The sequence below is a fragment of the Tachysurus fulvidraco genome, chromosome 6 (genome assembly GCF_022655615.1).
Source record: "Tachysurus fulvidraco isolate hzauxx_2018 chromosome 6, HZAU_PFXX_2.0, whole genome shotgun sequence".
In the NCBI taxonomy this organism is placed as follows: Eukaryota; Metazoa; Chordata; class Actinopteri; order Siluriformes; family Bagridae; genus Tachysurus; species Tachysurus fulvidraco.
In genome coordinates, this window is record NC_062523.1 from 27791318 (window position 1) to 27800602 (window position 9285).

The 9285-nt window shown below is 40.4% G+C and overlaps 1 protein-coding gene across 2 annotated transcripts in view; it reads right to left on the bottom strand.

The window, feature by feature from the left end:
- The window catches only part of tmeff2a (transmembrane protein with EGF-like and two follistatin-like domains 2a), a 98022-nt gene extending 89041 nt beyond the window's left edge, over positions 1 to 8981 (bottom strand). For both annotated transcript variants that reach the window (XM_027152520.2, XM_027152519.2), the window contains exon 1: positions 8414 to 8981. In XM_027152520.2, the coding sequence (XP_027008321.1) occupies positions 8414 to 8591 (178 nt within the window). In that variant the 5' untranslated portion in view covers positions 8592 to 8981. The remainder of the gene's footprint in view (positions 1 to 8413) is intronic.
- Between the last annotated feature and the right edge of the window lie 304 nt (positions 8982 to 9285).

The window sequence follows — 9285 nt, forward strand, 5'->3', positions numbered from 1 at the left end:
TTTTTTTGTTTGGCTGTTCACGTTACCTTTTAAAATGTGGCTTATATCAGATACCAATGTGAACTGTTTGCTGTTTCGAACTGACCCGCATGCGCAAACGAACAATAACAATGACGTCACACGCAGCACGCCGTTGCGCTAAAGTTGGCGAGGTTATGGAGGAAGTAAGCATTTTCGCTTTCCTTTCTAAATGTTTATGTAATGGCAGCACAGAGACGCAGTGTTTTGAAAATTTTCGGATGTCGAAAGCCAACTTTTGATTATTTGATCCATTTTGTAGGCGTAGTCACTTTTGTGTGCGGATGTCGATGTAGATTGACGTAAAAGTCGCATCAAATCCGCCTTGGGTGTTCACACTGTGGCCACATTGGAAAAAATCCGATTTGGGACTGATTCAGGACCTCATATGGAAGTGGTCTGAATCTGATTTGAAAAAAATCAGATCTTGGCCAGATTTGAGTGTTCACACTATTCCTTAAGAAGTCTGACCTGGTCACTTGACCCCAAAAAAAAAATCAGATTTGGGCCACTTTTACCTGCAGTGTGAACGGGGCTTTAGATGCCATCATGGTGGTATTAGCATTAACATTTCTGTTCTTTATTCATTTAAACGTATGGAAGGACAACATATTCAATGGACAACAATTTTTACAAAATAACTCCCAGTTAAATAAACTCACAGGTAAGACTAGTTGTGGTCACCTCGTGGTTAAGGCGTTGGTTTACCGATCGAAAGGTTGTGAGTTCGAATCCCATATACACCAATTTCTCAGCTGTGTAAAGTGAAATAAAAATGTAAGGCGTTCTGGATAATTGTGAAAAATGCCATAAATGTGTTTAGAATTAAAAAAATTTCACTTGCTTTATATGTGGAAGCACAAAATGGACCTTTATATAGAGCCAAATTGAAGCCATGTACTGTAGGGTTAGAAATTGGGAATTAATTGGTATTGCATTGGACTGCTGTGGATAGAACCACTTTGGACTGCTGTTGACGTAGTCAGGTCGCCTTTGGCAGGAAGAAATAAATGTTAAATTCATGAATTAATCCTTTTGACTATACACCGTTATAAAAAAGACATTTATAATCACACTCTCCTGTGGCACCAGATGAAGATAAGGTTCGCATTTGTGTCTGGTTCCTGTCAAGGTTTCTTCCTCGTTTCGTCTCAGACTTTTCCCTCACCGCCGTCACCTCTGGCTTGTTCATTCATTTCAACATCAATTTCAACTTTAAACTTTGTAAATGTTTACAGTCCTGTAAAGCAGCTTTGATACCGTACAATCCTTAAAAGCTCCATACAAATAAAAGTGAGTCGAATTAAACCTCCGCTGCCTTTTAAGATGCGTCACAAGCGCTGTTGTTAACTATAAATGTTGAATGCTGATTGTTAGGAAATTATTTGTTAGCGCATCTTTAAAGCAAGGCCACAAACCGTGAGCTGCAGTTCCGCTGTATACAGAACGCTAAGCTTGTTGGTCAAGGATCACTTAACATCCACAACAATCCTGACTGGAGTGTGTTTGTTGCACAATGAGCTTCTAACTGATGACAGTAGCACTGATGACTGCACACTGACACAAAGATGGACCTGGGCCTCAAAGAAGAACAGAGCTTCTCGAATGCATTGCACAATACAGTTCATTTTAACTCGGAGAGAGAGAGAGAGAGAGAGAGAGAGAGAGAGAGAGAGAGAGAGAGAGAGAGAGAGAGGGATGCATGCACTTACACTTAATGACAAAATCCTTGCTGTGATACTTTTGGGAATCTACAGCCCTGATATTTGACCTTTAACCCCGTTCGCTGCTTACTGACCAAGGACTCTGCCAGTGGATTAATATTAATGTTGTTTTATAGACAAATAAATCTTCTTCCTCTGTAAAATGATATATAAAAGGAGCCAAGACCATTTTAGACTGAAAAAAATAGCAGTAATTTTACATGGAGTTTATTTTGCACCCAAGTTTTATAAAATATTATGTAGCAAAGATTAAAAAAAATTAAGATTTTTTTTTTTTTGGTATAATTTTGTTTTAGAATTAGAATTTTTTTGGGGACAAAAACAAAAACAAGTCAGAGCATTTCATCCAACATAAATGAATGTGCAGAAAAGTCCATAAAATTGATATCATACCTCCATTTGATGAAATTAAACATTGGGCTTAACCCTGTAAACTTTCCCCACGTAAACATTCACATCAACTTGTTAGCCTGGAATCTGTAGTTTACTGAGTGGGCGTGGCTAAGCGTGAACCAACTATCTAGGTTTGATTCATAAACGTTTCCATTTAAAGTTGTTATGTGAACCTTCCTTTAGAATGAATGAGAATCAGCAGCGTGTCGTGTAATTTATTAGTCGTGGGTAATGTGTGTCAACTCATTCACAGTTACATTTACATCATTTGGTAGACGCCTTTATCCAGAGCTGCGTACGAAAACGACTCATAACTGAATAAAAACTACTATGATTGGAGGGTCACATGACTACAGCTACTATAATTGGAGAGTCAGATGACCACAGCGTCCTCATGCTCTCGCTAACCGTTTTAATAAGCAGAATTGTGTTATTGTGAAAAGCCCAAACAATTGTAAATGAGAGGCTTGTTTTCTAACAGACTTTGTATTCATGGCACGCTGCCTCACCCGTCTTCTGAATGTGGGCCACTTGGGCCACTCGCGTCACTTTGTAAATAGAGTCCAGTCAGTATTAATTTGTTGCACTGCGGCCCATCATGGGGTAATTACAAACACGCCTTCTCGGTTCAAAATCCTGCCTGGAGAAGACAAAGGAAATTACCCAAGGTCATTTATCCCCACAGAGCTTCATTAAGTTCAACTTAATTGGATGGGAACATGTCCAATCTGGCAGCACAACCTGACCAGCTCGCTGTGGATTTCGGAACAACTGAAAATAATGACAGCGTTGTGTAAAAGGATCTGAGAACCGATGCTTATTGATGGGTACGTTTTTGTGCAGCGAAGCTGAACAGCAGAAATGTGATTACAAAAGAGTTCAGCTGCTCAATATGGAGAAATAAATGGAGCTTCCGTTGGAAGCGGAGGATGAGAAAGTTCAACAACGGAACTTTGTCGATTAGCATGACGACTAAGGAATCGTATATTTTTTTGCATAGCGCGAGGACAAAACACCTCAAGTTCTAACAGAAAGTTTGGTCAGGTATACCACATGGTTAAAAGTTTGTGCACCCCTGACGATCACACCTATAGGTCCATCATGTTAAACATCTCATTCCAGATTTATTCCCTTCACTGGTATAATAAGCTCCGGTCTTCTTTCCACTCGATGTTGGAGCGTGTCTGTGTGGATTTGTTTTCATTCAGCTAAAAGCGCATCAGTAAGGTCAGACACTGATGTAAGGGTGAGTGGGGTTTAGTCAGTGTTCCGGTTTATCCTAAAGGTGTTCAGTGGGGTTGAGTTATACACTCCAGGACACTGTGTCCACACCATGTCTTCATGGAGCTCAGGGACTTTCTGCACATGGGGCATTGTCATGCTAGAGCACAGATTGTAGTTCCAGTGTGGTCACTGAACACAACCCATGAACACAAGTGACGTGAGAATCTTCTTACCGGAGAATGCAAACATGATCATATACACCTTAGTCTATATTAAAGCTAGATTTGATAGCATTTTAAACCTTGCTGATTATGTTTTAACCAAAAGAGTGGACTAGGTAGCAGGTTGGAGCGTATGGTCTGAATAATAAATCATTTGTCCACCCCAGATATGATCACATAATAGTGAATCATCGTAGAGTCCCGACTAAGAGATAACATCAAGAAACATAAGAGTTGTCCTGGAGAGTGACAGTTTTATTGTCTTCCTTCAAACAAAGGTTGCTTGTGAGTAGTGCAACAGATTACGCTTCAGAAGATGAACATTGTAGCTATCTGTGAGCAAAAATGAGAGGAAAAATGGCTCTCTAGGTGGGGTGGTGGTATACTTACTCTCTCTCTCTCTCTCTCTCTCTCTCTCTCTCTCTCGCACGCTCTCTCGCTCTCTCTTTCTTTCTCCTGTCATTCACAGTGACGTCTGTGCGCTCATGTAATGGAAAGAGAACAGATAGTTCTGTCCTCCGTGTGTGTGTGTGTGTGTGTGTGTGTGTTAAGCACTCCTGTGAGGCTTCATGAGCAGCAGTCTAAAAAGATATCTTAGCTGATTTCACGTGTCTTACATGAAGTGTGTTCGTTCTCCCTTCTCACGAGCTCATGTGTGATAGCTAGTGGGTGGGAAATGAACCAAAGGACATAAAACGAGTGTCTATTCTAAACAGGAAAGTGAAGTTGTTGTTTTTTTTCCGCCTGAAAATATTTATGCTTCAGTGGCTGCAGAAAACATTTTTAGATTCCTTACGTAACCTTTATGAAAGGCCGCTCGAATGCCATATAGTTCGTCGTGCCTGCAAGTTATATCCATATCCTCCTTTACGCAATATAAAAATGCATTATGATGTTGTCTTCCAGGCTTTCTCCATTATGGCTTCTCAGTTGTGAATGGCCATCATTATGCAAAAAAAAAAAGGAGCCGACAGAGTGATATGTTGCCAAAGCGTGACGAAATGAAGAGAGAGGAAGCTGCTGGTGGGACCATGAGTAAATCCTTGCTGTTCAATAACAAGCGATAATTTGTACTGCAACAACAGGTCAACGTTTCGGACAACGACAATGAATCAGAAAACCTGCGTCGATATCACTGTCAGTAGAATAATGCCCCATCGTCATCAGGCTAACTTTTTCCCCTCTTTTCAATGCCGAGATAAGTTGACGCCGGCTCGTGCACTCTTTTCCCTGCATTGTTTTGTTTTTTTATTCTGATTGCTTGTTGGAAGAGTTTGGAGCCTACAGTGTCAGAGGAGAAGGTTTGGCCGACTGCTGTTACTACGCATATGCCAAACAGCCAGGTATCGAGGGACAGGGTTGATTGTTCTTTCTGCCCGAGGCCACTGTTTCAGCCCCGTGAATAATTAAAAAAAACAAGCTGGCCGCCATCAAATATTTAACAGGTGATGTTTATACACTGCTCTATAAAGCATTATGGCACTTTCTGCCTGAAAAACAGGAAATGCAGTGTCAAGCCCAGGGTTTCTGTCTCACTCAGGAACGTCCACTTTAATTGTTGTGTCAAAGCTGAAAAATGGATTTAGAAACCTAGCATTACAGTAGTAGTGTTCGTGGATTTAACGTCGCGGATTAACATGATAAAATATTAATTATTCAATAACTTCCTTGCATAGCAAATCCGCTGTTTTAGGGCACAAGTACAGTAAATGGAAGAAAATAGACATTTGGGAAAAAAAAGAAAGCAAGAAAATTAGATGATTTTACACTTGAATGTGCTTCTCTCACTAACTTAATTTTGCTTACAATCCAGGAGAATCTTCAGGGACTTACTGCAGCAAACACTCCAGATTCTGCTACTGTAATAGCACAAGCTTGCAAACATTACCACCATATGTTCCCATTCACTAAATCAGGAAGCTGTATTGTGCTTTCTATTGTCTCTGTTAATGAACTCAGAGCTAATCATGTAACACTGACTTTTATGGCTAAATCACAAACACATTCGCTCGACGATTCGTGCCTCGACAGCTGCGAATGCAACATACGGTATACAAACCAAACACAATCTCTGAACAGTAAATCAATAAAGCCCGGGTCAGGAAGCCCGGACCGTTGCTAACCGTCTTCGGAAGCTGTTTCATTGAAAAGGCAACATATAAAAGACGAAAATTTCTATTTGCATCTGTTACGAGAAAAAAAAAAGTAGTTCTCAGATCAGTGATGCAATTAGCAGCTTGCTTTGTCCTCTTCACTGCACATTTCTGTCTTGTAACTGCCATGACTTTAACATTTCTCTGCTTTCTCCTCGCCACCTGGGCCTTTGTTAAGTAATTATAAAGCCTCGATTACGACAAATTAGTCACATCGAGTGAAGCGACTTCTGACCGCGTCTTAGTTATTAGTCTTTTAACTGCCTTGCCTTCAGGCTGGAAGGATGTACGAGGCCTTTTAACTAGTCACCTTTGGTCACACAGCAAAGTGGAATCTACATGCATGATTAAGCCGTGATTGTGCTCAAGTGAGTCGTTAATTAAAAATAAAATCTCTGCTTCAAAATCTATTTTTTGGGAGCCAAAGTATACAAGCGCTATCACAAATCTCTCTATCCAGCTCAAAACATGAAGAATAAAACATGCAGCCTGCTTAAAGCAACACAGGAAATCTGACAGCTATCATTAGTTTTCTGTCACTGCAGTAATCATCATCATCATCATCATCATCATCATCATTGTCGTGACCCACTATCTATTATTTCGCTCTCATAAACTGCTGATCTTATTGACATTTCAGTAACATAAATGTCACAATATAATATACCGATTCCACATGATAGTATTGTATACTTTAAAACATTAATATTTGTGTAAAAGTCATTAGGATGAAGTGATTCTATCCAAGTCTACAGAAAGGATTGAAATGTATAGTACATGCAGCTATGGATAAATAAATCATTTATTTGTTCAGAAATCATATAGACTGCACAGTGAACTTCCGCAGTTTACAGAAATTATGATTAGAGAAATCGTCCACGGATTTTTCTTTTTTTTTGTTGTAACTTCGGGTGAAAATTTTCAGACTAAGTATTAAGACAAATTTACCGACATAATCATAGAAAACTGACTTGTGCTTAATCCTTTGGAAAATAAACATATGAAGAATTTACATATCCAAAAGTAGCCCAAGAGGAATAAACACTAACATATAGCAAATTAGGGCTTTAAACTCACTGGCAGTCCAAGAACAAAATCTACTGTACTTTTTTTTTATTATTTACTGCTATAACACTCGCAAATATATATATTATTTTATTTTTTTTTATTTATTTCACCATGATTCACACACGGTTCTGAAATAAAACATAAGAAAATAAAACAAACAAACAAAAATAGGAATGATTCAAACTTAATAATAATAATAATAATAATAATAATAATAATAATAATAATAATAATAATAATAATAATAATAATAATGTTTCTGTTGGTAAAGTGATATTATTATTATTATTATTATTATTATTATTATTATTATTATTAACAGATGAATTGATGCATGCCATAGCATTCAGTGAGACCAAATAAACAACAACAACAACAAAAAACAACGAATAGAATTAAAATCTTCAGTAATAAAATCGATTTAAAGGTTTAAAATGAAAAGGAGCTCACAGTAATTTAATGAAACAACTGTTATAAACTGTTATACCGGATTTTTTTGTGTTTTTTTAATTGTTTATTAAATTGAAATCAGGAATTGAAAAAAATATCTTGAACAAATCTGTGAATTGCAATCATTAAGGCCTTTAAACTGGCAAAACAGAGCGAGCGTTAAACAGCATCCAGTCAGCACCAAGCCAAAACCCAAACGGCGTTTATGGGCTATAAACCTCCACTCAGGGCAGAATGAACACTGTGACACTACATGTTAGGGGTTGATTGAGAACTCCGGGAGAGTTTAATTCTGTATTTGCGCCTTCAAGCCTGATTTTATGGTTTTACGCAGAGTAACTTGCCCTTAAGTAAAGCCTGAGGCAGTACTGCCCAAACACCACACGTCTGCTTTCTGTTAACAATTCAGTCTAATCATCCTCACTTCTTTCTCAAAGCTCTATACTCTTCATCACTGGTGTATCAAGGCGCACAAGGTTTTCATGTATTTTCCACGTTAGCTCCCCCCCCCCTCTTTTCAGGTGGTGTTAGTGGTGTCAAGTGCCTTCCAGGCTCCGATAAGGCGCACTGTTAGGGCTGTGTCCCAAACCGCATCGTCTACTACTGCGCTCACATTGTGCAGTATGTCAACACTATGGCACATCTGTCTAATATAAACACACTTCAGTTCTATAGAAAAGTAGAAAAGCTTTAAACTTGCATTTGTTTAATTTAAATTTATTTTTTTTACTGAGGAAGAAATTCTACCAAATCTTACAAGCTGGAATGAGATTCATAAGATAGTAAAAGAGAAGAAAGAGAAAGGCAACGTTCCCAACCGCGAACTATGGCACGGAATTGTGTAATATATAGGATGAGCTATTTTTACATCCCCATTGACCATGGAACAAAGTGCAATAACGGATGTTGCTGTAAAGATAATTAGATATTATGGAATTAAAAAGAGAGAGAGAAAGAGAGAATGGTTGTCCCAAGCCAACACAGTTCCATACAGGCACGGGTTAGTGTGTTTCAGACCCGGGTTGTGCAGAAGGGAAGTGCGCGGTTTGGGACGCAGCCTGAGTACCGTGCCGCGCGCTTCAGCTGTGGCGCAGCACTTCCACCCGCTCTGTGTTTATAAACTTTGGCAAGCTTTTGGAAATAAAATAAATGCGTTTCTCACCCGAGCAGTTCCACCCGGTGGGCGTCTGGCAGTCGCTGAGGGAAGAAGGGAAAGCGCGAAGGCGCTGCACGGGGAAGGTAGCGAGGAGTGAGACCACAGCGACCCACAGCCAGTCTCTGGCAGCGCGGCTCCATGAGCGCCGAGGCTCCGCTGTGGCAGAAACCGCTGCGAAACCCATCTCAGTTTTCCCCCCGGTAGACCGACTTAGGCCAACTCACAGGCCGAAACTCTGCCATTTTCCGCGACCCATTAAGCGCTGCCGTTAGTCGCGCGACTGCACCGGATCCACCCGGTACTGAAGAGCACACAGGCGCGAGATGATGGAGAGAAACAGTGGGGGGGAAATTGTGACTATGATGATGATGAGGAGGATAATGAAACACCGGGAAGAGAAGATGCCCAAGAAGTCAAAAATTAAAAGAAAAAAGAAAGACAGCTAAGGAACTGATAAATAGGGCAATAAGGCAATTCCATTTCGCGAGCTGGGTGTAACATCCGCTGAGCTCCGAGATGCGGTTACTTTACTTTCATTCCCGTCGCGCGCTACGCGTTATAACCACAGTGACGCGCCGCGCGCGAGCAGCAGGTTTCCAGTTCGCTCCGGAGGCACGTGGTCTCGCGCAGGGCGGAGTTGCTGGGCTGATTGGCTGAGAGAAAGGCAGAGAGTGAAAGAGAGAGAGAGGATGAGAGAGAGACAGAGAGAGAGAGAGAGAGAGAGAGAGAGAGATGCGAGGAAGCGCGAGGGAATGAGGCGTTAACGCCCAGCTTTTAGACGGGTCGGAGGAATATATCACGAATCCCCAGCTCTGCGTGAATAGACTCCACTATCTGATATATGTTAGATGGTTTTCTGCTCAGCATGGATGTGAAGA